General features: G+C 64.7%; 1 protein-coding gene across 1 annotated transcript in view; it reads right to left on the bottom strand.

Moving 5' to 3' along the window:
• The window catches only part of LOC117645943 (lachesin-like), a 92,576-nt gene that overhangs the window by 51,758 nt on the left and 12,840 nt on the right, over positions 1–27,978 (bottom strand). Inside the window, exon 4 of the mRNA XM_034386516.1 lies at positions 23,824–23,930. Coding sequence (XP_034242407.1) covers positions 23,824–23,917 — 94 coding nt within the window. The 5' untranslated portion in view covers positions 23,918–23,930. The remainder of the gene's footprint in view (positions 1–23,823; positions 23,931–27,978) is intronic.

The raw sequence follows: 27,978 nt of genomic DNA, 5'->3' as shown, positions 1-27,978 counted from the left end.
AGGCTTCCAGCAGCCAGCGACTCCAGGACTCCAGAACTCCAGCAGCCAGGGACTGCACTGCAGGACACCAGCAGCCAGTGACTCAAGGACTCTAGGACTGCAGAACTCCAGCAGCCAGCGACTCCAGGACTCCAGCAGCCAGTGACTCCAGGACTCCAGCAGCCAGCGACTCCAGCAGCCAGCGACTCCAGGACTCCAGCAGCCAGTGACTCCAGGACTCCAGCAGCCAGCGACTCCAGCAGCCAGCGACTCCAGGACTCCAGCAGCCAGCGACTCCAGCAGCCGGCGACTCCAGGACTCCAGCAGCCAGCGACTCCAGCAGCCGGCGACTCCAGGACTCCAGCAGCCAGCGACTCCAGGACTCCAGCAGCCAGCGACTCCAGGACTCCAGCAGCCGGCGACTCCAGGACTCCAGCAGCCGGCGACTCCAGGACTCCAGCAGCCAGCGACTCCAGGACTCCAGCAGCCAGCGACTCCAGGACTCCAGCAGCCGGCGACTCCAGGACTCCAGCAGCCAGCGACTCCAGGACTTCAGCAGCCAGCGACTCCAGGAATCCAGCAGCCAGCGACTCCAGGACTCCAGCAGCCAGCGACTCCAGGACTCCAGTCCGACTCGGCGGCGGGGCGACGCCACACATGGCGCGGTGCCAGCCAGCCAGACCAGCGAAGCCAGCGCGGTGGTGTGGACGCCAGCCAAACTAAACAATGGTTCGGTATGCGTGGCGGCCTGGCGGGCCTAGGGGCTGGAAGGGTGGCGGGCGAGGCGGGGGCCCGGCAGCACGGCGGCACGACCCACATCCCGGCGCTGGGTTTTCGAGACACGCTCCCGGTGAAGGTGCGCCGGTGTGTAATCCAGCTGGAGGACATTCAAGGCCGTCACATAATTCGTCACCACGCGCCAGCAGACTGATTCCAAGAGTCGTTTTCGTCCTTCTGTCCCTCTCGCACCGACACGGGACGCCCCACGAGTGCAGCAGAGACACGGCGCCGAAAACGACTCAGTCTGCTGACGTGCACACCAGCAGGGCCCCGTCAGCCAGCGGCTCGTCGCTTCGTCGCCCCTCGCCGTTTTTCATCATTCCCCTCCGCGGCGCGGTAATCTTGATTAAGTACTCGGTCGGCAAACACCGCGCAGCACCGCACCGCCACCACCAAGGCCACCACCGCCACCGCGGCGATAAGGCGTCTTCATAAAGGTGCGGCATTCTTATGCATCGAGGAGGTGGCCGCGCCGCGTGTACCGCCCTGCTGCGCCGCGCGCCTGGCCGCCCCAAATGTCATCCGAAACATATGACTACACGAAGACGGGAAGGTTACGCGATAGGACCTATCTGGAGCGCGGAATTGGAAGGGGACCGAAGGGGACGCTACGCCGCGCCACCGCCTGTCTGGCCGCTGCCGCGCTGCGTGGGGAGGGCTGCACCGCACTGCAGCAGGGGCGGCAAAAGAAGGTAAAGAAAACAAAAACGAACGCCCTTGCAGGGGAGGAGGATTCGAACCATACAGCGCCTTGTGAACTTTGCACAGCCGTGCGGCGGCATTCAGGAGCTCTGCCCGGGCTACTTAAGCCCCGCTGGAGTCCCTGCTGGCGGCCTGCCACGCCGCGCCACGCCGCGCCACGCCGCGCCACGGCAGCGGATCCCCTGCGGCGCCTGTCCGGGCCGGGGCGGGCCGGGGCGCGCGGAGGAGGCGTGAACTGTCTAAAACCGCAGCGGCTTATGTACGGGCGGTCCGGCGCGGCGGGGGAGGGGGATGTGTTTACACCTGCGTGGGGCTCTAATACTGCCCGTCATGGGGCCCCATTCGGCCCGGGCGGGGGCCATCGTGTGGTGGGCCCCCACGCCCCAACCCGGGGCTCTCTTTGAGGCCTAGGGAACGGCTCGTCAATGATTCAGCTCTGGGGGCGGGCGTGGGCCGAGGGCTGCCGGGGGCTGCCGAGGGCCGAGCGGCCGGGGGCGGCGACGGGGGCGGACGGGGGTGGCTTTTGTCCGGAGGTGCCGCTGCCTCCGGGCGATGCATTATTTCCGCCGAGCCGTCGTCGGCCAAGACACTGCCTTGTGAGTGTAGTGCCCGGCGTGCCCGGCGTGCCTACAGTGCAGGCGGCAGGTACAAGGGGAGTGGGGCATCACGGCAAGGAGTCCGCGCCGTGCTCGGGGCTGCGGAGCCCCTCCTTGCTCCGGAGGAGGACATGACTGGCTTGTCGCCTGCACTGTGCCGAGCCAACTCCAGGAGTGGAGACTCGTTTCGTTGCACAGGAGAGAAGCAACGCATTTTCCTAAAAACGCCGCGCGAACGGCGTAGAGTGTTCGTTTCACAACCCAAGAGACAAGCGTTCAAATCCTAAAAATTTCAACACTTGACTTTTATTGTAGCAGCACCGGTGTGGCGGCCCGCGGCCTTGTTCACAGGTCCCCACACAGGGCACCGCGGCGTGGCGAGGCGTGGCGCGGCGTGGCGCGGCGTGGCGCGGCGTGGCGCGGCGTGGCGCGGCGCGGCGCGGCGCGGCCGTCAAGGAGCAGGGCGCCGGGGTGAGGTCGGGGGCTGCTGGCCTCAAGTACACTTCCCCCAAACTTCCCCCATCTCATCCGTCTTGAACGGGACGTTGAGGCGGGGGGTGCGGGGCGGGGCGGGGCGGGGCGGGGCGGGGCGGGGCGGGGCGGTCCGCGGGGTGCAGGCCGTGCGGGCGGCCCGTGAGATTTGCGAGGCGCCCAGGGCGGCCCAGGGCGGCGCGGCCACTCCGAGGGGAGGCGGCGCGCCCTGCTCACGCCGCCCGGCTATCAAGCGCCCTTTTTTAATTACCGAATTATTCGCCCTCACTCTATTTAATGCTCGGCGCGCTTGATGCGCTGCGCTTCCCCGTCGGCGCCGCCACGCGCCGCCAGGACGACCCCCGCCCCGACAGTGTCGCCGCGAACCGCTCCACGGTGGGCCAGGAGACCGTCGGAGGTGATCGAAATCCCGGACGCGTTTTGAGCTCCAGAGTCGCTAAATGTGATCGAAATCCCGGACGCGTTTTGAGCTCCAGAGTCGCTAAATGGGACTCGAACCGAACGTGTGACCACATCTCGTTCGGAGAAAAATCCATTGGTGGGGGCCACACGTTCGGTTCGAATCCTGATCAGCGACTCCGGCCGGAGCTCAAAACGCGTCTAGAGTTTCGGCCGCCGGCGCCGGTCCTCTGGTCCACTGTGTACCCCTCGCCGCGACACTGCTGTAACTGCCATCGCCGCCCAGAGCAGCCGACCTGGCCGATTACCCATGCGCGTACGGGCACCTCGGGAGGAAACGGGAGAACCAGCGCAGATTACGTCAAGCAGTGCGGCGCCGAGGCGCACTCTCACTCACACACGCGCACCGCCGCGGACTTGTTTTCCCCTTTCCGTGCGTCATTTCCGTCCATGAATACCAAAGCAGCCTGATAAAATGGGCCATTATCAGCCATCGACCTATTCAGCCGCGCTGTGGCGCCAAACAAGACACCGAGAGATATGCAAATGCACGATGGAGGCAGAGCCGGCCAGAGCCAGGCAGAGCCTCTGCTCGGCACCGTCGGTGCCCCCTCCCCTCGTTTTTTTCACGAGCCCCTCCTCGTAGAGATCCGAGATCTTTCCCAGACATCGGGCCGCTCGCGACGCGATTCGGCCGCCACGCCCCGCCACGCCCCGCCACGCCCCGCCACGCCCCGCCACGCCCCGCCACGCCCGGCGCGCCCCGCCACGCCCCGCCACGCCCCACGAGCCCTGCGAGGCGTCAATACGCCATTTTGTCGCGAAATACTGTATCTCGAGTCCGTTAAGTGCCGACAGCGGTGATAAGCGCGACGCTCTGTAAATCTGAAATCTGGGCGAAGGAGAGGAGACAGATACAGTGGGAGCGACAGATAGAGAGAGCGCGAGAGCGGCGCGGCGCTCTTCATCGGCTTGTTGGGAAATCCACTGCGGGCCAGACGCCGTTTGAGTCTGCGGTGAATCTGCATTTCGCGTTGGCGCGTTCGCGGGACGCTGAAAACAAGGACGACTGGACTCACCGCAGCTGCTTTCTCTCTCCCTCTCCGTTTTCAGCGGCCGCTTTTCCGCGAGGCTTACCTGAAAATGCAGATAAATAAATAAATGGCCGCTCCGCTCCGCCTCATTGATGTGGTTTCGCATTATCCGGCGGGCCTATTATTATTGCCAGCCGGAACAGCCGATTGAAACCAAGCCCGCGGGGCCGCCTCGCGCGCCTCGCTCTGTCTCTCTCTCTCTCTCTCCCGTCCCGCTCAGGCTCAGGGTCCTGCAGGGGTGCGAGAGAGACGGGGCGGCCGGAATTAAGTACGCCCCTCCGCCTTGGAGCCTAGACACGACACCGCAAGGCGAGGCCATGGCCAGGCCGGGGCCAGGCCGGCCCGCTCCCTCTTTCTATCGGCTGATCCGAGCGCGTCGCATTTTAAGCGGCCTTTATGGCACCAGTCACTTTCCCCCGGCGGCCTGGAGCCTCCAGCCTGGAGGCCCTACACTGTGGCCCGGTCGGTCCCAGAGTCCCAGTGCCAGCGCAGCCAGCAGCCAGCAGAGCTCTGGGGCAATAAAATCCGACCAGTAACGCCCCCCCTCCAGCCCCGCCCCGCACACAGCCCCCAACGACAGAGATTTTCGTTTTTCCTGCTGCATGGGAAAGCGAGGGGGCGGGGGAGGTAAGGGGGTCCTGCGGGAGCGTTCGCTGCACGCTCACACTATCCCCTTCAGGGTTTTCGGCAATGTCCCCCCTCTCGGCGGTCTTTCTCTCAGGTCCTTGTTGTTGTTGTTGCGCTCATGACGCGCGAACCGCGGGAATGCCCTTTGAACCGGTCCATTGACGTTCCCCACCGCGGCGCCTGGCTCGGCGTCGCCCTCCTCCGCCACCTGCAGCGCCTCGGCCGGGCGAGCACCGCGCCAAGGCGGCCAAGGCACGACGCCCTGCCCCCTCCCCCCGCGCCGCCCCGCCGCCCCGCGCACATCCAATAAATACAAATGAGCTTATTTGGCCGCGCGCCGCTCGCGCCGCTCGCGCCTCCCGGCTGGATGGCCTGATTCGTGTACACCTCGAGTGCGTGCTCTGCGGCGCCGCTATCTGCCCGCCGCGTCTCCTCCCCGCCCCGCCCCGCCGGGCACCTGTTCGCGTGACCGGCGCGGGTTCGCGCCCCGCCGCCGCCAGATCGCGCAATGGCGTTGGCGCCTTGGCGAGCCTTCTTCCCGCGAACGCCTTTGGCCGACACTCCGACATCGGCGTGACATCGCCGCAGCATATGCTCCAGCTCAGGGTAATTTACCGCCCCATAAATTCCGCCCTTTCCCCGCAGTGCGACTGCAGCCGCCAAAGTAGGGGGAGGGGGAGCCACCTAGCCGCTCTGCCGCTCCGCCGCGCCGCGATTCCGACCGCCTCCCTCGGCGTCCCCGGACTAGTCCGCGTTCCGCGGCGCTGGAGCTGGAAGCTGCTGCTCCAGGCCCTCCAGGACCCGCGCCGGGGTGGGTCCTTTGCCCGCCCCCGCCTCGCCTGCGGGGTCGTGCCTCCCGGGTCGTGGGGAACACCGCGACGATCACGACTTGTTGACCTCCACAGCGCCCGCAGCGTCCGCAAGGCCGTCCGCAAGGCCGTCCCGTAGGCCGTCCGCAAGGCCGTCCCGTAGGCCGTCCGCAAGGCCGTCCACAAGGCCGTCCGCAAGGCCGTCCACAAGGCCGTCCGCAAGGCCGTCCACAAGGCCGTCCGCAAGGCCGTCCACAAGGCCGTCCACAAGGCCGTCCGCAAGGCCGTCCGCAAGGCCGTCCGCAAGGCAGTCCGCAAGGCCGTCCGCAAGGCCGTCCGCAAGGCCGTCCGCAAGGCCGTCCGCACAAGGCCGTCCGCAAGGCCGTCCGCAAGGCCGTCCGCAAGGCAGTCCGCAAGGCCGTCCGCAAGGCCGTCCGCAAGGCCGTCCGCAAGGCCGTCCGCAAGGCAGTCCGCAAGGCCGTCCGCAAGGCCGTCCGCAAGGCAGTCCGCAAGGCCGTCCGCAAGGCAGTCCGCAAGGCAGTCCGCAAGGCCGTCCGCAAGGCCGTCCGCAAGGCCGTCCGCAAGGCCGTCCGCAAGGCCGTCCGCAAGGCCGTCCGCAAGGCCGTCCGCAAGGCCGTCCGCAAGGCCGTCCGCAAGGCCGTCCGCAAGGCCGTCCGCAAGGCCGTCCGCAAGGCCGTCCGCAAGGCCGTCCGCAAGGCCGTCCCGCAAGGCCGTCCGCAAGGCCGTCCGCAAGGCCGTCCGCAAGGCCGTCCGCAAGGCCGACCTTAGGTGAGGACGCGCAGGCTGCCCCTCCACGCCGCGCCACCGGTTGTGTTAATTTTACGGTCGGTTATTTTGGCGCGGCTAGAGGCAGCCTGGCAGGGCGGCAGGGCGCGGCGGAGCAGCCCCGGAAAATTGTGCCGATTTATTGAGGGGAAAGGTTTTCCCGGTTTGTCGGGTGGGTTATGGGTTCGCCGCCCTGTCCCGTAAATTTTCTTCGACTGCGGTTCATTTGGCACGGGCTCTTGCAGGTGCGCAGAGAATACACCGCGGCCAAGTGCTTGTTGTTGTTGTTGTTGTTTCCCCGCAGACTCAACGCCTCGCGGGCCGGGCGGCCTTAGGGCGGCCGGCTGCTCGCGCTGCTCACAGTGTAGTAATGGGATCGATGCAGCCCCTGGAACTGGAGCGGAACAAATGATGATATCAGGTGCGGCCAGTCACTCTGGGCCGACAAGTGGCGCGCCGCGGCCGGGCAGGGCGGGCAGCGCATTGCAAGGGCCCCGACGGCGGCCCGACGGCCGCACGACGAGGGCACGCAGGGAACGAAGCAACGGCCGCAGTGTTTTGACTTTTACTTCCCTCTTTTCCAGGACCTTTCTTTTCCCTCTCCTCCGCAATCAGAACAATGTAGTGGCGGATCGGCGGGCGGCATGCCGCGGCAGAGGGGCGCCGCGTGCCGCATTGGCGTGCCGAGTGGTTGAGCGACGCACCGGAGAGGGACTGCTGGAGGCTCGGCTGGAGGCTTGGCTGGAGGCTTGGCTGGAGGCGCCGCGGGCTGCTTCCGGGGAGCGTCATCGCTCTGTCTCTGTCGCACTCGCGGCGCGTCCCCTGGCGGTGCGAGGGAGACAGAGCGACCACAAGGCCCCTCGGCATCGCTCGGCTGGAGGCGCTGGAGGCACTGGAGGCCCCGGCAGTCGCTCCTCCATCGCACCTTTCCCGCCGGCTCGGTTCGCCGCGTATTTCCACGACAAACAGAGTGGCGAGGAGCTCGGGGAGGGCGGGGAGGGGCGAGGCGAGGTGGGGCGGGGCGCCGTCCTCGGAGGGGCCAGGTCAAATATGAACACATACGGCAATCCGAAGGCAAACTCCGCCGCCACTGGCAACCGAAGCGCGCCGATAGAAAGAGGAAGAAGGCTGCCCGTCGTTCCATCCCGCTCGACGGATTGAAAACTGAACGCTTTAGATGGCGTCGTCGGCGAGGTGCCGCCTCTCGGCCCCGTGCCTGCAGGACTTGGCAGGACTTGGCAGGACTTGCCGCGGCGCTCGCGGATGCGCCTCACGCCCCGCCCCGCCCGGCGCGGCCCGGCGTGCACGTAACGTATAGCCTGCATATCAGAATGCGCTCCATGCGTCAAATTCGACGCGGCTTCCGCCGACACGTGTACGCGTGTAGGGCCGGCCGTTGCACCGTCCGCGGCCCCGCCCCGAGCCCCGGGTTCGACTGCCGCTGCTTCCGGGTATTATTTATTCATTTTTCTCGCTGCTCGCCGCCGTGGCACTGCCGAGGCGGAGCCAAGGCGGAGCGGCACACTGCCTTGAATGAAATGAGGCGTTTTGCTGCAAAGCGGATCGCAAGCCTGCTGCTGCCGACACGGCGGGCCGACACGGCGGCGACGGGCGGAGGGAACGTCTTTACTTGGAGTCGGGCGGCGGAGTGCTGCCTGCTGTGGGAGTGAACGGCACACGGCGAAGGCGAGGACTTAAAAAAATGTTGGGCAACACCGAGAGACGGTGAGACAGAGAGACACACCGCGGCGTGATCCACTCTGAAAGGGAATCGATGCGACGCGATGCTCAAAGGGAGTCGTCGCGGGAAAGCCCCCCCCCCCCCCCCCGGCAACACGCCCCGTGAGTGATGGGCCAAACAAATTAGGCTATCGATGAGCACACCTAGCGCGGCGTCCGTTGCACGAATCTGACACGTTAAACACAGCAGGGGCGCAACGCAAAGCCAGCGGGCCGAAACAAAGAGACCCATGGCACGCGCTGCCCGCCCCGCCCGCCCCGCCCGCCAGCCCGAGCAGCCAGCCAAGCAAGGCGCGGCGCCGAGAAAGGAAGACGACACAGAGGGAATCAATTTTATTGAATAAACAGAGAGGAAGCGAAGACGCACTGCCGCCAAACGAGATCGGCCAAGACATACGGTGTGTGATGAGAGCTGGCAAGGCGGGGCGGGGCGGGGCGGGGCGGGGCGGGGCGGGGCGGGGTGGGGCGGGGCGCGGTCAAAGGACGCCGTAAAGCACGGCCCGCCCTCGAGGACGGAAAGGCCGAAAAACGGGTTGAGGCAAAAATGAGCCTCGACGACGAGGACGACGGACCGTCATTTTCCACTTGTTGCGCCACAAAGCACGCGTCAAACTGGATTCGCGGCCTGATGGGCCGGGATTCAAACGAGGCGGAGCACGATGACGAAACAAAACCATTCCCAGTGGGTCTACTCATGTCCACGCAGGTTGTCTTGGCCGGGATTCAAACGAGGCGGAGCACGATGACGAAACTGGCAGGCGGTCGGACTGGCTGGGCTGGCGCACTGTGGGCACTGTGGAAATGGCCAAAGCTCCAGACGCGTTTTGAGCCTCAGAGTCCCTAATCAGGACTCGAACCGAACGTGTGACCACTCCAACGGATTCCTCGTTCGGAGAGCAATCATTGGTGGGGCGTCACACGTTTGGTTCGAGTTCCAATCAGCGACTCTGGAGCTCAAAACGCGTATCCACCGGTCTTCTGGCCCACTGTGCGGCGTTTTGCAGTGCCTGCCGCACCCCGTTGGTTCGTGGCAGGCCCAGGCCCAGGCCCAGGCAGGCCGCTCGCGTGGCTCGCGTGCCGGCTCGATGCGCCTTCATTATGCGTGTCGCGGCAGACCTGCGGGCAGGGCCGAGGGCAGAGGCACGGCGGCACACCGTGCTTGCGGCTGCCCCAAGGCTGCCCAAATAGCGGCACTCTCGGCAGCGCGTCCGTCTCGCTCGCGCATGCGGCCCGACGGGCCACGAGTGCGGCAGAGAGAGAGGGCAACTTTCGGACGCACTGTTGTTCGAAGTCGGCAGATGCGGCCATTACACTGCCCGGCCGCCAGCACGCCACGGCCGCCACGGCGCACCGCCCTCGTCGCCGCCCTGCCCTCGGCGCACGCCGAGAGGGACAAGGCCGCCTTCACGCACAAAAGCAAACCCGTCCGTTTGTTTCGTTCCGTTTTGTACGATTTTTGGCGGTTCGCGGGACCGTGGGGTTGCAGTGCACAGCGATTTGCACTGGCCGCCCCCTCCCCCTCCCCATCCCCATCCCCAGGCCCCAGCGCGTCGAAGGCCGCGCAGCCCGCTCCGATTTCACGTCCACAACAACGCCGATAATTTGTGGATAAACACGCCACACTTTGCGTGTTCCGTTACAACCGAAAGGGGCGAAAAAAGAGCAGCAGGGGGAAGTCAGCGCGTGTGTGTGTGCGTGGGTGTGAGAGAGAGCGAGGGAGAGAGAGAGAGAGAGGGAGAGAGAGAGAGAGAGAGAGAGAGAGAGAGAGAGAGAGAGAGAGAGAGAGAGAGAGAGAGAGAGAGAGAGAGAGAGAGAAAGAGAGAGAGAGAGAGAGAGCCAGAGCGAGAGCGAGAGAGAGCGTGTGAGTAGTGTGTGAGAGGGAGGCCGAGTGACTGAGTGTGCGCAGCGTGCGCGTCACAAGCGACATTCGATAACGATTAATTGAAGAGGGAGAAGGGGAAGCGAAAAAATTTCGGGAAGGAAGCGTGGAAAGGCTGACGAGGGGGAGGGGGTGTTTGTGGTGGTGGTGGTGGAGGGTGTTGATCTTGGTGGAGCGGGGCCGACCGGGGCAGCGCGGAGCGGCCACGTGGACTCATCAAAGCGCCATTATTCTCAGGAGCCGCTCGTCGCGCCCCGCCGCGCCTCTCTTCGCCGACGACGTCCTCTAAATGTGCCCCCGCCGCCCCACAGCGGCATGCCGGTCGAGGCCGGGCCGTCCCGGGGATCAGGACGGAGTCAGGACATCATAATTATCAGTCGCCGGCACGATTTATTGCTCCAATTAGGCGACGCGGTGAGAAGGACCGCCCGACGGACCGGAGGACGAGGCCGGGACGACGGAGGCCAGGACGACGGAGGCCAAGGACGATGGGGGCCAGGACGACGGAGGCCGGGACGACGGAGGCCAGGATGGCAGAGGCCAAGACGACGGAGGCCAAAGATGACGGAGGTCAAGACGAGGCCAAGGACGGCGGAGGCCAGGATGGCGGAGATCAGGATGACGGAGACCAGGATGACGGCAAGGCCAGGACGACGATGAGGCGAGGACGACGGCGAGGCCAGCACGACGAAGGAAATGATGACGGAGACCAGGACAAGGCAATGCGTATGCGAGCATATTGCACAAACTTTTACGAAACTTCTCACGAATTTGTGCCATTTAGTGAACAACCTTGTCCGCAGAATTCACATGCACGAAATTGTGGTGCCACGTACAAATACATTTGCTGCGTCCGGCTCGTGCGCGGCCGCCGGCGAGTCGAGTCAAGGCGGCGGGAAGTCAGGGCGAGGCCCTCGGCGCCTGTCATCGAGAGGGTAGGCCGGCCCGCCGGGCAGGGCGGCGCGCCGGGCTGGCATCTTCTGCTCGGCGGGCGGTGACGGAGTGGCGGCGGCGACGGCGGCGACTGCGAGAGGGGAGCGCTCGGTGGAACGTTATTTAACATGTAAAATTGACGAGCCCTCGACGCTCTCCTGGTGTTTGCAGGGCCGGCGGGGCTGGCGGGGCGCGGCCCCGTGGACAAAGGGCCGATCACCCCGCCCCGCCTCACCCCGCCGCGCCCCGCCCCGCCCCGCCCCGCCCCGCCCCGCCACGGTCGCTTTGAACGATCTGCGGGTGAGGTGCCGCAGGCAAGCAGATCCTCGGCGCGAGGCTAGGCGCGAGGTCGCCGCGATTCCGGGGATCCACTCTGACAGTGGGCCAATAAGAGGGAGAAAGGAACACCGGCGGTGCGCCGCGGGCAGAGCGAGAGAGCGAGGCAGACAGCGGGGGTGGATCCGGTGGGAGCGAGACAGAGAGTGGATCCAGCCCGCTCGCGTGACGCCCACACTGCCGTCGATCCCCGTCAAATGGACTGGCGAGCACCGAGCACCGCTACAGTCTCGAGTGGGCCTCGGCACGCCAGAGCGCCAGGGACGCCAGGGAGGGTGAGAGGGCCCCTAGAGGGGGCACAACAAGTCGACTCGATAATCACTTACCTCGCACCATAATTCGGAACCACTCAAAGGGTTCAGGGGAAAAAGAGCAAGAAAGAGAGAGAAAACGGGGCCGGGCCGCCAGCGCGCTGAGCCTGACGCGTCGAAGGCTTCAAAGAGACAGACGGAGAGCAAACTTTATCCAGAGGGCGAGCTGGCAGTGCTGGCACTGCTACTGCTGGCACCGCCACTGCTGTCTGCTCGTGGCGTTGGCCTCCTCCAAGACCTCCACTTCCATTTTCTTTGTGGCTGGCTCGGCTGGCTCGGCTGCCGGCGGGCAGCCTTCAACGGCCGGCAGTCCATTCCGCCAGTGTGGGGGCAGGGGTGGGGGAAGGCCGCGAGGGGCCGCGAGGCTTTTGACACTCCGTCGACGTCGTCTGCCTTCTGCTCGACACTTGCCCTAGCGGCCTTGCGGCGGAACCCGGAGCGCGGATTCAGGCGCCTCCAAAAACACGCGGCCGGAACTCGCGTGTCGAGTGACAGTGTGCCGGGCCGTTCTTTGATCCTGGAGACGCTTGGAGCTTGACCGGGCCACTGAAGCGAGGCAGCGAGGCGCGTCCGTGCCAAAGCCTGGCTTAAATGACGCGCTGCTTACTAGCCCGGCGAGGCGGGGCGGGGCGTGGTGGGGCGGGGTGCGGCGGGGTGGGGCGGGGTGCGGCGGGGTGCGGCGGGGTGCGGCGACACAGCAAATTACCTTGAAAATAGGCCCGGCCCGGCCCGGCACGGAAGGGTCTTTGCCTGGCAGTTTAACGCGCGTCTTGAGGCCGTCCCTCCTTTGGGGGGCTTTGCGAACTAGGCGACCACCTGCCGGCCCCAAGCCGCACGCGGCGGCACGCGGCACGCGGCACGCCACCGGGGGGAGGGGGGCACGACGACGGGACGGAAAGGCGGAAAAACGGAAGGACACACGCAGTGGACGGATTCCGAGAGTCGTTTTCGTCGCTGTCTCTCTCGCACCTGTACGGGACGTCCCGTGAGTGCGAGAGAGACAGAGCGACGAAAACGACTCTCGGAATCGGTCTGAAGGCGGCACGCCACCGCAAAGCGCGAAGCACGGCGCACAAAAGGAAACGGATACGGCAGCTTTCACGCCGCCGCGCCGCCCGGAGCCCTTTTCCCTTTTCCGGTGTACCGGAAGCGGCGGAAGCTTCATTACGGCGCCGCTTTCCGGAGGGGAGGGGGAGGGAAGGGGGCCTCGCCCTGTGACGGATCGGCAGCGCCGGTTCGAATCCCGCCGGCCACTGACTCTGGAGACCGAAAAAAGGGCGTGATTAACTCGGGCAGGCGGCACGGCACGGCGGCGGCCACTCTTGGCGCCACGTCCGGGACGGCGGTACGGCGGCGCGGCGGCACGGCGCGGGACGAGAGGAGACAGGGTGTGTTGTCGGCGTGCAGGTGGGGGGCGCTGACTCCGTATTGGGTGTCAACAGGGAGAATTTATGGAAGCCGCGCTGCCAGTGGCGTGGGTCCCCGTCGGGCGCCGTCGGGCCCTCGCAGCCGTCACCGCCACAAAAGCTACAAGTGCCCGCGTCAGCTGCACCGACTTTTATCCAGTTTATCTCCTCGCGACGTTCGACTTGGCGCCTCAGCGTGTCTCGTGTACTGTCACACAAGTGTCAAATGTTTGTCCGCAGAAAAAACAATCATCAAAAACAAAAATAAAAATTTTTAATTTCCCGCGGCCGAGGAAAAAGTGTTATTTGTTCTTTTCTTTCGGCAGTGTGTGTAGGGAGGGGGAGGGGGACAAACCGCAGGATTACTTGCCGTAAGCTTGTCGGACACGTGACCGGGGACATAGTGGACCGGGCAGGGCAGCCAATCAATAACGCGAAAATTGGCCATTAATCATTTGGCCGCCCCGCCCCGCCCCGCCCCGCCCCGCCCCGCCCCGCCCCGCCCCGCCCCGCCCCGCCCCGTCACAGAGGTGCGCTCTTGCAGCCCCGGCAGACGGATAACCACTTCAGCAGTTCGAGCCCGGCTGTGGCGTGCTGCCTGCCTGCCAGGCTGTCCGGCCTCTTTCCGGTCCGGGCTTTTCTCGGCGCGGCGCGGCCTCTTGGCGCGGAGGGACGAAAACGCGGCCAGTTTGGCGCCAAACTCATCGACGACGCGAAGGCCGGGGGACTTGGCGGGGGCTTCTGCGGCAGGGCCGGGCACCGCCGGGCACGGCCGGCAGGGATGCTCGCGCGTGCTACTTAGGGAATAGTTGCTGAGCCCCGACGGCCCGGCCGGCCCGCCCGGGGCTGCGCCGCTGCGGTGGCCCCAGACACGTCCCCGCCGCAGCCCGCCACCTCGCAGACGCTGCCGTGGCCTGGGCCCCGGGGGGCGAGCCGACGGCGGCGGTCAAAGGCGCCGCCCTCCAGGTATCCAGGGCCGAGCGGGCACTTGGCGGCGGCCCCGCCTCGGCCTCGGCGCGCACATTAAAACCTCGTTAAAGCCGCGACCGCCGGGCAGCGGGCCGAGGCGGGCCGAGGCGGGCCGAGGCCGTGCAAGCCGAATCGGAACATGATTTGGATGAGCCCGGCCTCGGCTCCGGCCCCGTGGGGCACGCCGGGGCCTTGTAGGGCCCCAGGCCGCAGCAAACGAAAACTAACTTCGGGCCAATGGCGGGCAATGCCCACAGACCCCTCGGACCGAGCCTCGGACACAAACTCTGGGGCCGCGGGCCGGCCTGGCCCCGTAGCGGCCCCGGGCCAGGCGGCATACCCGAAGCAGCTTACTGAGGGGGCCGCGCCCCGCCGCGCCACGCCCCGCCCCGCCCCGCCGGACTGGAACTGGAGCCACAGTCCGATACGTCCGGCTCCAGCGGCTCCAGCGGCCCGGCGTTGCATGAATAGAGGGGAGCGGAGAACAGGCTCTCCTCTCTCCATACGCCGTGGCGCGGCGTGGCGCGGCGTGGCGTGGCGCGGGGTGGCGTGCCACGCGGCATCCCATTCATGGTCGCTGCACATTGCCGAGGCGAGTTTGAAATCACGATTAATTAGAAATCCAGCGCGAGGGCGGCCGGGGCGGCGTCCAAGTCCGGCCGTGCGTCGCCTTTGATGCGGTGCGCGGAAGCGGTGCGCGGCGCGCATGCCGGGGGCAGCCGGGGCAGCCGGGGGCGATGGGCGGCAGGGGGCCGCCTTCGTGTCTTCGCGTCGCCAGCACTGTAAAAGCGAAAGCAGTGCGACCCCACCTCGACCGGCCCACCTGCTCCGCCAACTCCTTGCAGACGGCCCGCAGACACGCCCCACCCCCGGCACTCCGACACACAAGGCACACACACGCACACAGCGGGGATTGAGCCCGCCGGCAGAGTGTAGAGTGTTAATTACTGGTCTGCTAGTCTATCGCTGTCACAGCGCGTCGCGTGAAAACCACAGAGCTTCGTTTCATCGCGCGGCGCGGCGGGGGGAGGGGGAGGGGGCGGGCCCCCAGCTGGTGCGACTCGTGTGTCCATTCGGTTGCCGCGGGGGCGGCGAGGGGGCGGCGAGGGGCGGGGTAATGACAGGCGTCAGAACGAGAACGCGCCGCGGAGCGCAAAGCTCGGCGCAAAGGCTTCCAGACAACAGGGAAAAGTTGAAGACAAACTGTTTTGCGACGGTGTCCTCTGCGAGGACTCCAAGGGAGAGGGCAAAGGGCGCAATGGGCGTGGCCGAGGACCCGGGCGGGGCGGGGCGGGGCGGGGCGGGGCGGGGGTACTTTCCTCCTACCTTCAAATTAGAGGCGAGCATGTCTGAGGAAGTTGGACGCAGTGGATGACATGCCGCCATCCAGCCAGCGCAGCATCCCCCGCCCCGCCAGGGCCCGGCACGGACCGGCCCCGCCCTGCGCCCCGCCGTCTCAGCATCGAAAACCTGTAATTAGGACACGCGGGACGGCACGGCACTGTACACCGGAAGACAGCCCCTGCGCCCCCTGCTGCAGTGCCTCCAGTGACTCGAAAGAACCACGTTCACGCAGTGGCGGTCGACAGGTCCTGCTTCTGCATGTCCTTGGTAGCCTCGAAGGCTGCAATGCCAGGGGTACTTTGGAACAGGGAAATTGGATTTTTCAGCCGAGCATTTCTTCCACCCAAAAACGTTTCCTCCACCCAAGAGCTCTTTCCACCGAAGAGCATTTCTTCCACCCAAGAGCACTTCGTTTCGTTTCGTTTCGAAAACCGGTTCCGGTTTTCGCAGCACGGCCCGAGAAGTCTCCATCGAAGGACGCCCAAGAGGACGCCCCCATTCCAATCCAGCCGCCGTGCGCCGCAAAGTCCAGCTTGTTTTGGCTTTTAATCCACTCGGGCCGCGGGCCGTGCCTCGATGCTTCGCAAATGCTTCGACCCCTTTCCGTTCCCTGCCCCGCGCGGCAGCAGCGGCAGCCCCTTTGCCGGCAGCCCCTTTGCCGGCAGCCCCTTTGCCGGCAGCCCCTTTGCCGGCAGCCCCTTTGCCGGCAGCCCCTTTGCCGGCAGCCCCTTTGCCGGCAGCCCCTTTGCCGGCAGCCCCTTTGCCGGCAGCCCCTTTGCCGGCAGCCCCTTTGCCGGCAGCCCCTTTGCCGGCAGCCCCTTTGCCGGCAGCCCCTTTGCCGGCAGCCCCTTTGCCGGCAGCCCCTTTGCCGGCAGCCCCTTTGCCGGCAGCCCCTTTGCCGGCAGCCCCTTTGCCGGCAGCCCCTTTGCCGGCAGCCCCTTTGCCGGCAGCCCCTTTGCCGGCAGCCCCTTTGCCGGCAGCCCCTTTGCCGGCAGCCCCTTTGCCGGCAGCCCCTTTGCCGGCAGCCCCTTTGCCGGCAGCCCCTTTGCCGGCAGCCCCTTTGCCGGCAGCCCCTTTGCCGGCAGCCCCTTTGCCGGCAGCCCCTTTGCCGGCAGCCCCTTTGCCGGCAGCCCCTTTGCCGGCAGCCCCTTTGCCGGCAGCCCCTTTGCCGGCAGCCCCTTTGCCGGCAGCCCCTTTGCCGGCAGCCCCTTTGCCGGCAGCCCCTTTGCCGGCAGCCCCTTTGCCGGCAGCCCCTTTGCCGGCAGCCCCTTTGCCGGCAGCCCCTTTCCCGGGATTTGCCGCAGCCCCTTTGCCGGCAGCCCCTTTGCCGGCAGCCCCTTTGCCGGCAGCCCCTTTGCCGGCAGCCCCTTTGCCGGCAGCCCCTTTGCCGGCAGCCCCTTTGCCGGCAGCCCCTTTGCCGGCAGCCCCTTTGCCGGCAGCCCCTTTGCCGGCAGCCCCTTTGCCGGCAGCCCCTTTGCCGGCAGCCACGCGGCCAGGCGATGCGTCGGACGAGCGGCCCGCCCAGGCCCGCCTCGACGCGATGCCTTACGGAGGCCTGGGCCAAGCCTGCGCACCCGGGCACTAGGGCCAAACCCAAAACAAGGAAAACAACGAGCAAACAAACAGAGCGACGGGGAGGGAAAGGCAAGTGGCGGGGGAAAAGGCGGCCGAAAAAGTCGAAAGGGACGCCGAGGTTTGGCTGGCTGGCCGGACGGCCGGACGGGCACTGAACTTGGATTGGTGTGTTTCTCTTTGGTCAAGAGAAGTAAATGGGGCTGCGGCGGGGCGCGGGGCACTGGCGAGGCTGGCGGGGCTGGCGGGGCTGGCGGGGCTGGCGGGGCTGGCGGGGCTGGCGGGGCTGGCGGGGCTGGCGGGGCTGGCGGGGCTGGCGGGGCTGGCGGGGCTGGCGGGGCTGGCGGGGCTGGCGGGGCTGGCGGGGCTGGCGGGGCTGGCGGGGCTGGCGGGGCTGGCGGGGCTGGCGGGGCTGGCGGGGCTGGCGGGGCTGGCGGGGCTGGCGGGGCCGGCAGGCCTGGAGCGGACAGAGACCTTTGCATCCGCGGTCTCAATCAATCCGCGAAGCAGGCGAAGCAGCGGCCGGACCGCGTGCACTGCACTGTGATTGGCGTCGGCCAGCGTCGGCCGGGCACGCGCGCGGGGCGGGGCGGGGCGGGGCGGGGCGGGGCGGGGCGGGGCGGTCCGGGGATTTATTTAGGGTTGCGGACCGCCGGCTAACGTACTCGATAAACACGGCGGCAACGGTCGGCAAACGGAGAGGCGGACGCGGCGCTGGACCTCGGGCAGCGATCTGGAGGGGCTGGAGAAGAGAGCCGCTCGCTGGAGGGCGGCTGGACAAGACACGGCGGTAGAGAGGAACGGCGAGGCTCAGACAAAACTAAAGGGTACCGTGACTCCCACGGCGCCAAGTTGATCTGAACGTTGCCAAAGCCTTGAAAAACTAACACTGTTTTTGTTTTGTTTATTTAAGTCCTCTGTGCTTGGCTGGCGTGCCGCTTGCAAACCTCCCGTCCGCCCCGCCCCGCCGCTGACAGGTCATACCGATAAACCAGTCGCAGCAAGTGGAGCCGGTCCAGCCGGTCGGGCTGGAAGTGGTTCGACCCGGCCGGAGGGGTGTCTCGGGAGGGGGGGGGGGGGGGGGGGGGCTCGCTGCCTCGCGGACTTCCTGCCGGCGGGGTGGGCCGTGGCGGCGCAGTCGTCGCGATGCAGAAACTGACTGCAATGATGCCCCGGCCCGCCTATAGGCCCGGCCTGCCTCCGCGCCCATCTGGTTCGAATATCATCAGAGCCGTTTCCGGTTGAAAGGCCCCTCCCCTCCCCTCCCCTCCCCGACTGCTCCATGTTGTGCCTGCCCTGCCCTTTGCGCTCTTTGCCGCCGTGTCGCCGTGTCCGCCAGCCAGACGGGGCAGCGACTGGCGGGGCCTGGCGGGGACGCGCCGCGCACGGCAGGCATTGACCAGACGCCACCCCCAACCTCGCCGCGCCGCGCCGCGCCACTCCGCCGCGACCGTTTTCAGAACGAGAAACAAACGGAACAAAAAAAAAGGAGGGAGTCAGATAGGCACCGGGAAAAGTTTGAGATACGGTACATGTCAAGGGGGCACGGCGGCGGCGAGGGGAGGGAGGGGAGGTAAATGGGCAGGCCAGGCAGCGCGCCGCGCCACGGCGAGATGACATCACGCTGGAATTGGAAGGTGGGCCGGCGGAGGGGAGTGGAGGGGAGGGGAGCCCGCAGAGGGAGTACAGAAATGGCGACATGGACAAGAAATTAAAACGGGCCGTGTGTATATAAGGGAGGGAAGCTTATTGCCCCGGCGGCCAGCGCAGCCAGCGCCGCGTCCGTCGCAGTGCCCTCGCCGTCGAGGGTCAGGGCCACGGGTGGCCGCCAACACCCCACCCTGCCGGCAGGCCTCTAGGCAGGCCCTGCCAAGGCCCTGCCGCCCCGCATCTTATTTGCTCGAGATGCGCTATTCTCCATGTGGGGCGCGCACACACACGCACACACACAAACACACACAGACACACAGACACACACACAGACACCCCTACACACACAGACACACACGCACGCGCACACACACACACACACACACACACACAGACACACAGACACACACACACAGACACACACACACACAGACACCCCTACACACACAGACACACACGCACGCACACACACACACAGACACATACACACGCGCGCGTGTTCGGCCGAAGGTGGGCAGTGGAAGGGCGACCCGACCCACCCTCTCTGGGAATGTCACTCAAACGGCCCATCTGCAGCCGGGTCAGGGCGTGGCGGGGGCGTGGCGGGGGCGTGGCGGGGGCGGCGAGGGCCTCGGCAAGGGCCGCCAGGTGATGGGCCGCTGGAGTGCCGCGCCGCCTCCAGAGCAAGGGCAGTCGCGGCTCCAGCTGGGAAGGCGGCCGGGCCGGCCTCCTTGACGCCGCGCAGTGCTTTAGCGGCTTTAGCAGTGTGCGCGCTGCACCGCAGGACCGCAGGCTGCCTGGTTGTCTGGCCTATCGCACGCGCACAGCGCGACTGCAGCTGTGCCGACAAATCATGTCGCGCCTCGCCCGCCAACATGCACCCCGCCTTCAACGAGCACCCCGCCGACGAGCACGCCCAGCACGCCGCTAACAACGAGCACCCCGCCACCAACGAGCACCCCGTCAACAACAAACACCCTGCCAACAACAAGCACGCCGGTAATAACGAGCACCCCGTCAACAACAAGCACCCCGCTAACAGCGAGCACCCCACCGACAACGAGCACACCGCCAACGACGAGCACACCAACAACAACATGCACCCCACTACAAACAAGTACGGCGTCAACAAAGATCACCCCGCCAACAAGTACCACCCCACTCCGCCTACAATAAGTACCACCCGGCCAAGAACCAGTACTCGGCGCGGCACCTTCGCCTGGGCGCGCGGCCTCGCTTAAAGCAGCCTGCATTGCCTGTGTCCGTCCGCCCCTTATCTCGGCGAGCGGCCGCAGCACTGCAAGTGCACAGGCCTGGCGGCGGGGCTGGCTGGCAAGGCCTGGCTCGCCTGGCCTGCGCAGCGTATCGCGTCCAGGCAATTAGTTTGCCGAGGTGCGCGCGTGCTGCAGCTGGCTGCACACCAGGCTGCACCAGGCTGCGGCGGCATGTGCTGCCCGACACCGAGACCGCCCCGGCCGCGGTGCGCTGGTCGCGGTGACGTCTGGCGGGCGTCGCTAATCGCCCGGCCGCGCTGCGCTGCGGGCCTAGAGGCCGTGCGAGCCTAGAGGCGCCTAGAGGCCGATCAGGGGCAATCGCATCGCCATCAGCGCGACCAGCGCGACGTCCGCACCGGCCGACACGGTGCTTTACATGTCCCACAAAGTAGTTTTGATATCCCACAGTACCGCCACCGTCACGAGCGGCACAGCCGGGCAAAGCGGTCACACTTCCACAGTCTTGTTCTCGTGCCGGCGAGTCACTGCCCCCCGGCCTGGCTGGCTGCCTCGCGCCGCGCCGTAATGGCAGTCAAACTGTGGCCGGGCGGCGCCAGGCGGTCCAGTGGGGAGACGGACGACAGGCCGAGGGCCGCCCCGCCGCCACCTCAAAAATGGCCATGAATAATGCATGTCCGCGAGGCCGTAATGGATTCATGAGTCGGTCGGCACGCAGGTCGCGGAGGGGGCGGGCCGGGGCGGGCCGGGGCGGGTCAGGTGGAAGAGAGAGGACTTGGAGACGAGCGCGGACCCGATGGCGCCGTGGCGTGGCCGTGGAGGGGGCGGCACTGCAGCAGTCGATTTGGCGGAACTTCTCGTTATTAGCCCTCCGCCACTGTCGCGTTACACGCGTCCCCGTCGCCGAGGTCGACTCCCGCGGGGACCATCGGAAAGGCACATGCCGCCCATCCGAACTTGTCCACCGCGCGGCCGACCAGGCGAAGGGGCGGAATCTCGGACGACGACGACGCGAAGAAGGGAGGGAAGCAGGAGGAGAGAAAAATATTAGCGTGGCGTGCGCGCGAACAGGTTGCGGGAAGACGCTGGCGCGGCGAGGCCAGGCCTTGGGCCAGGCGAGGCGCGCGGGGGACTTTATGTCGAAAGTTTGGCTCGACATCGCCCTATCTGGAGATAGTTGCGCGAAAGAGTGCGCTAATGCTGGTGCTTGACTAGACCTGCAGGGCCTGGCCGCGGCCCCGGCACGGCCCCGGCACGGCCCCGGCACGGCCCGCTGGGGCTGAATGAGGTGTCGGGCCTTAATGATAGGCCTCGCGCAGGTCGGCCGAGGGGCTCCGTGGGGCGTCCAATCGATTTGGACTCGTTGCAGGTGCTCTTCGCAGCTCGTAACACCGCCACGCCACGCCGCGCCACGCCACGCCACGCCGCGCCACGCCACGGCCGCAGGACAGGGCACGGAGATTGGTCCATTGCCGATCCAGATGCAGTCGTTTGGGCGGCCTGTTAGCCGTGTAGTCGCCACCAGCACGACGCACATTTCCCGGCCTCTCATTTAGGACCCCCCCCCTCTCCCTCTCTCCGCCACTTCCGAGCCGCACCGGACAGGTCGCAAACCCGTCCGGCCGTCCTGTTCCGCTCCATTCACGCGGCCACTCAGGTGGGGCAGGTGCTGGCAGTGCGGGCCTCACTGCCACACTGTGGGCGGCGCGGTCCCGGACAGCGTCCCCGGCGTCCCACCGCCCGTCCCAGCGCGTCCACCAGAGCCAGAGTAAACAAACCTTGTTTGCTGCGGCTGCTAATGGGCCAGCAGCCTACAAAGACCGCCGGCCGACTCTTTGAGGGCCTCGATGGCGGCACGGCGACACGGCCGCGGCACGGCCGGGCAGCACTCGGCGCCGGGATTCCAGGACTGGGATCGCGAGCAGGCCGAGCAGGCAGGGAAAGCCCCAGGGACTTGCCGAGGGACGCGCGCGAGTTGGGCGGTGCGGACGCCCCGCGCTGCGCAGCGCTGCGCAGGTGCGAAGGGCAGTCGGCGAAAAACAAGTTGGGAGCTCCCACCGCCACCATCACCACCACCATGCCGCCCGGGGCAGCCCGGGGCCAGCATTGGCACGGCCTTGGGGATTTAATTCCAAACAGGAGGCCCGCCGCGCTCAGCCTCGCACCTTGCTTGCGGCGGCAATGCGCGATCACCCGCCGCCGTAGAGCGTTCGGTTTCCCGGTCGAAAGTTCCGGGTTCGAGCCCCGACGTCCCCCGAACTTTTTCCGCGGCTTTCAATACCACTCGCCTCCTTTTTCAGCTCAATGCCTTGTCTTGCAGCCTCGGGCGGCGGCCTTCAGTCCTTGGTTCCGCGTCCCCCTCGCCGCCCTCGCAGTCCTCGCTGCCCTCTGCCCTTTGCCTTGCCCTTTGCGGTACAGCCCGCAGCCCGCAGTGACCACACCGTAAACGAATCACGGACTGTGCTCGGCGCGACCCTGCAGGGCCGTGGCCGCGCTGGCCGCGCTGGCCGCCCTGGCGAGGCTTGCCGCCTGCCGTCCAGGCCGGGCTAATCATATTCCGGGTGACGTCTGTCCGGACCGTCCGGGCCGCCTCGGCTGGCTGCCCCACTGCGAACCGTGTCCAGCAGACTCACATCGCTGTCTCCCTCACACATATATGGGACGCCCTGTGAGTGCGAGAGAGACAGAGCGACGAAAACGACTCTCGGAATCAGTCTACAGTCTTCAGAATGATGAGTGAAGTCGGCCCGGAATCTCCCCCTCGTCGAGGGGGAAATCACTCGCGTAATAGTCGGGTCACCCATTCCTACTATTACGCGTAATAGTAATAGCGTAATAGCCAAGTTTTTAAAAAATTTCCCTATTTAGAGTCTGATTTTAGCCTAAATCTGGATATTTTCGAGCGTAATAAGCCTTCTGTAATAGCGTAATAGAACGTAATAGGGAGTAGTCGGGTCACAATTTTTAAGAGTGATTTCCCCCTCGCCCCTCGTCGTACAGTGCGAGCGCGCTCAGAGCTTCAGAGCGAAAAAATGAAAAATTGCGCTTGCGGTGGCTTGTCGCGCAGGTTATCCTCGACAAGCCGATGAAGAGCGTCTCTCGCAGTGCGCTAACGACCAGTGATGCACTTGCTAGTAATTGCGGGGGAGTCTCAAAGCGCAAAAGCGCGCGGTACTCGCCTCTACTCGGCGCGCGCGGTTCGCAGCGCGGCTCGCAGTGCAGTGGCAGCGTTTTCACAAATGATCAATATCAAGATGCAGCCTCTTCAAAGGGGTGCCGGGGCTGCAAAGGGCGCCCCAGTTGCTGCAAGGCGCATGCACCCCTCCACTGCCAACGCTGCCAACGGCCGGAAAAGGGCAATCGGAATAAAGATGTAAACGGGGAAGGGACGACGAGACGGCAAGGCTGGGCGGGCCGCGCGAGGGCGGCCGATGGACAAGCCGGACTCGGCCCGGACTCGGCCCGGACCGGACGGACCACTCATTTGCATATCGTAAAAAAATGTATCGATTCGGCATCCGTGACTGTGGTGCCGGCCGAGCCTCGGGCCTCGGGCGGGGGATGTTGTGATATCTGGGAGCACAGCATGCGCGGTGGGAGGGGGAGAGGGGGCAGCGTCGGGCCGAAAAAACGGGGCGGGCCTGTTTGGGGGGCGGGGGCTGTCCCGCAGGTCCGTGCAGGGACAAACAGTGGCACGGCACGCCGCGCTCACTTTCAGCAACCAGACGACGCCGGAGCAAAAGTTGCTTGTTCGGGGAAATTTCGACAATGTATGCAGCGGAACCGACTCGCTGTGCTACGCCGCGGCGGGGTACGTGACGAGGGAAGTGGAGGGGGCGGCCGGGGCGGCGGGGGCTGGCAGTCCTTGCTTCAAGGGGTGCGGCAGAATGGGCCGCCCCGCCCCGCCCCGCCCCACCGGCACATCGCGGGCCCCGCTCTCGCTCATTCAGTCCCCACTCTCTCCTGTTTGTAATTAATTTTGTGTCAATTAATTCGGCCGTTCACCAGCCCGCGAACTGGTGATGGCATTGATGGCTTTATGGCGGCGCCCTGCCCTGCCCTGCCGGCCCGCCCCACTGCCGGCGTGGGCGGCTCCCTTTGGTCAAAACTCTGCGCGGAATGATTCGGGCCAAAGGGCCTCGTCACCGCCAACCAAACATAAACAAAAACAAGCAAACTGGCCTTACCTGAGACCGCGGCGGCGAGGGTGACAAGCAGCAGCAGAAGGGGGCGGCGCATGGCGCCGGGGCCCGTGGCGGGGGCGAGGCCTGGACGCCGCATCACAGCATGGCTCCTGAAAAGGCACCGACTCTTAGAACACAGACTCAATCACAGTGCAGCGTGTGTGTGTGTGACTGTGTGACCGGGGGGATAGGGTATCGGCGAGGGGGTATTCACTGCTGTAATAGTCTGTTCACATTGGCCGTAATAATGCCTGTAATAATGGGTAATAACGCGTAATAATGTGTAATAATGTAAAATAATGTAAAATAATGTAAAATAATGTGTAATAATGTGCAATAACGTGTAATAACACGTAATAATGCGTAATGTACGCATTTTGTACTGAAATTTTGGCACATATTGGCTACACAATGAAAGTGGTCTTAATTTGCTACTCTGTGCAGCAATATTTTCTACCCTTCCGGTGGTCCCGCCATCTTTTCTGTCTTCCCCCGTCTTCCCCTACCCTTCCCTACCCCTTCCCCCCACTCCCCGATGTTCATGTTGGCGGGAAAAGGCACGGTGGAGTGGCTGATTTCATGAGGCTGCGCACACTTGGATCAGAGCAAGAAAGGTTGCCAAGAATATTTGCCGCTGCGGGAAAGCTCAAAAAAAAAAAAAAACCTTCTCAAGGAAACAAAGAGAAAGCTCATAGAAAAGCTGAGTGAGGGGTTTACTATCCGTACGCAGCTTTTTCATTGAAACTCACTGTTCTTGGTTACACCCTTACAACAAATATGAAACAAAATTTAGAATAAAATTAATTTTGGTTAAAATTCCTCTGCTGATTATTGGACAAAATAGTAAAATCATGCTCTCCTGAAAATCTTTAGAAATCCTATCGGTAAGGTGGGGTATTGGAAAAAAAATCCATTGGAATCTCTCTGCCCATTCAAACAAACTTAAAATTTTAGTAGCATGTAAGTAACAGCATTCTGTATTATGAAAAACTACAGTTGAATGGCTAACACGGCAGGGGGGCAAGGTGGTGCTGGGCTTCCCTTTCGGTCAAAAACGACCGTAATAATAACTGTAATAATCCTGTAATAATCCTGTAATGATGTGTAATAATGTAAAATAATGCAAAATAATGTGTAATAATGTAAAATAATGTGTAATAACGCGTAATAATTGTAATAAGCGTAATAGCGACTACTCTGTGCGCCAGTATTCGAAGTGAATACCCCCTCGGGTATCGGCGCTCATTCCGCAGCACGCCGCCGGCGAACGAACGGTGTCTGCCTTGCTGCGTGGCACGGCTGCGGCGCGGGGATGTTGCTTGGGTGGCCTGTGCATACGGCGGAGGTCATTGCAGTTGCAATACACTCTCCTGTATACAGCTCCCAAAATAGACCACGAACCGAGCACGGCACTGTACCAATGGATTTCCCTCCGAACGAGAGGGCCGCGCCGCCCTTGACGCCAGTGCATGCACACGGACTGTGGGGCTCGGGGCGTTCTAGAGAGTTACGCCCCGGCTCGCCCCGCCTCGCCCCGCCTCGCCCCGCCTCGCCCCTCGGACTGGCCTGCTGGCCCAGAACTGCGCGGCTGCAACCCCCCCCCCCCACACACACACACGCATACACACTCAGGCCGCAGTCTTTAATGGGAAAGGCCGGGCCTGGCCAAGTCTGCGGTCGGCCGGATAGTCGGCGGAATCATTACAAGAGTGCTAATTGAGTTAGTACTCGGAGGCTGGGTCGTTAGCGTCGCTTCCGGGAGTCATTATGGAGCATTGGCCATTCGCGGCACTCAATTCACGCCACACTGTTTCTCTGCAGTAAGAAGAAACTATAGTGCCGACGGATTGCAAGGTTTTCAGGCTGACTGTAGCTCTAGCACGACAAACAACATTTTTAAAAAAATTAAAATTATTTTTACAATTGACAGTTTTTATCGGCGAGTTAAACGCTCATCCTAAAAGGGCCAACAATCCGCTCTGCACTCTGCGAGGTGGTCCCCGGGCCCGACTCAATCACGCCATTTGGTGGGTTGACCCCGGTGGTGGCGGCGAGCCGGAACCGGAAATGAGGATAAACAAGAGGTGAACCGCACCGGAAATGGAACCTGTTGCACGTTATTGCTGTCGCCAGGAGGTTGTGCATCCGGCGCGGCGTGGAGGCACCCTCGGCCACCCTGCAGGCCGGCGAGGCCGCCACATCGCCGCCGTCGTCACCGTCGTCACCGAGGCGAAGGCAGGCGAAGGCGCCTCCCCTCCCCCGCGGGGCCGGCCGGAAGGCCGCGTCCGAGCACGGATGCGTCGCTCTGTCGCTGCCGCACTCGCGGGGCGCCCCGCGGGGGTGCGAGAGAGACGCGACAGGCGGCGGGACGGCGGCGGGACGGCCACGGCGCCACGGCCACGTGTTTGCCGATCCACCGTGCCGTGCGGCCGTGCGTCTGTTTGTGCTGTTGGCACTGTTTGCCGGCCAGTTTGCGTGTTTGCCGTCGAGGCCCGATCACTGCCCGCCCCGCCCCGCCCCGCCGCTCGGCCGCAGACAGAGAACCGGTAAAGCCACCGAAAGCCGGCGAATGATGTCAAAGTGGCCCTCGGACGCGTCGGGACGACATCAAGGCGGAAAAAATAGCCTTACTCACGCAGGCACGTGCAATAACAAAATGCTTGTTTCATTCCGTTCGTTACTCCAAAAATTTCGGCAATATTTTCTAAAAACGAAAAAGGTTTGAAAGAAGCAAACAAACCATCGCCAAATAACAGAAAAGTAGCGATATACTCGGCAATTTGGCCCGTCCCGTACATTAACAAATGTGTGAATTTCGCCTGTTAACCCTGACGGTTAACCTAGTCTGGATCAAAAGAGATGTTATTTCGTCATCAGCGCCCTCAAAACCTAAGAAACATGCAAAAACTCGAAAAAAAGAATGTTCAAATACCCCACTGATTTGAACCGGTCCAAACTTCTCCGATTCGCTTAAAACTGGCACCGTTGGTTGTCTCGTCGCCCCGATTCCAAAAATACCCCTACATGCCCTGCTAGCTGAATCCGTGCCGAAATCCTCCTCGACCATGCAACCATGATGCACCTGCGCAGCGCCCGGGCTCGGATCGGATGCTGCACCAGGCGGTTCTTAGGGTCACCGAAGGAGGCTGCATACCAAATTTGTTCAAGATCGGACCACGGGAAGTCCTCGGCAAACAAGAAACGGAAAACGGTGAACAGCACAGCAGGGATCATACTAATGCCCGTCCCTCCGTCATTTTTTTACAAAAAAATAAACGGGACGGGCCAAAAAAGGACGACCTAATTAACAAATTCCTTGCGGGAGGTAATTAATTGATCTATCTTTATTCCGATTGGGGCGCGTCGCCTCGCTTCGGTTCGTTTGGCGCTTGGCACTGCAGGGCCCGAATTAGAAGTGGCCAGGCTGGCTAGGCCGGTGCGCTGCCGAGCCAGGCAGGCAGGCTGGCTGGCTGGGGGTTTCTCTGCCTGTTTTATGTCCACACGCCGCCTCCCCGCGCCCGCCCCGCACCAATAATTCTTTGCGGCATCCTGCGTACACAAACACAGTCACACTCACACACCTACACACACACAGTGAGGGGTGCGCGTCGTGGGGTGCTCCGCAGGGAGGGCGTGACGTATCGGCCGCAGGACCCGCACACACCGCGAGCAGGCCGAGCAGGCCGAGCTGGCCGAGCCGAGGGTGCGTGGCGCGGCGTGGCGGCGCGGGTTCGATTCCCGCCGCTGTCGGTCTTGATCCCCGGCACATTTGTCCGTCGGCCCACCGCCCGCACCAGCAGCCAGCCGGCGGCGCCGCTTCACCGCATCGTTGTCGCTGGCGCGCTTTTCCGGTGTGCGCGCGCTGGCGCAGCGCGTTGCCAAGGTCACGGCGGATTCGAGGGGCGCATGAGGCGGCTTTACCGCGGCGGGGCACACCTGGGCCTCTCCTCGCCGGGCCTCGCCGGGCCTCGCCCCCGCCACCCCACGCGGTACAGGTTACGCACCGCGAGCCGCCGCGCTGAGGCTGCGTGGAGCACTGCGAGGGCGCTGGGGAATGCGACCCGGAACCCGCACCCGGAATGCGCGGCCCGGAGCCGGGCCCGGAATCTTGGCCGGGTCCCGTGTCGCCGCGCTGCAGCAGCAAGCAGGGCCAAGCAG

Source organism: Thrips palmi, unplaced genomic scaffold (genome assembly GCF_012932325.1).
Source record: "Thrips palmi isolate BJ-2018 unplaced genomic scaffold, TpBJ-2018v1 HiC_scaffold_10, whole genome shotgun sequence".
Taxonomy (NCBI): Eukaryota; Metazoa; Arthropoda; class Insecta; order Thysanoptera; family Thripidae; genus Thrips; species Thrips palmi.
Note: the sequence above shows the minus strand (reverse complement) of the source record. Positions and strands in the feature narration are given on the sequence as shown.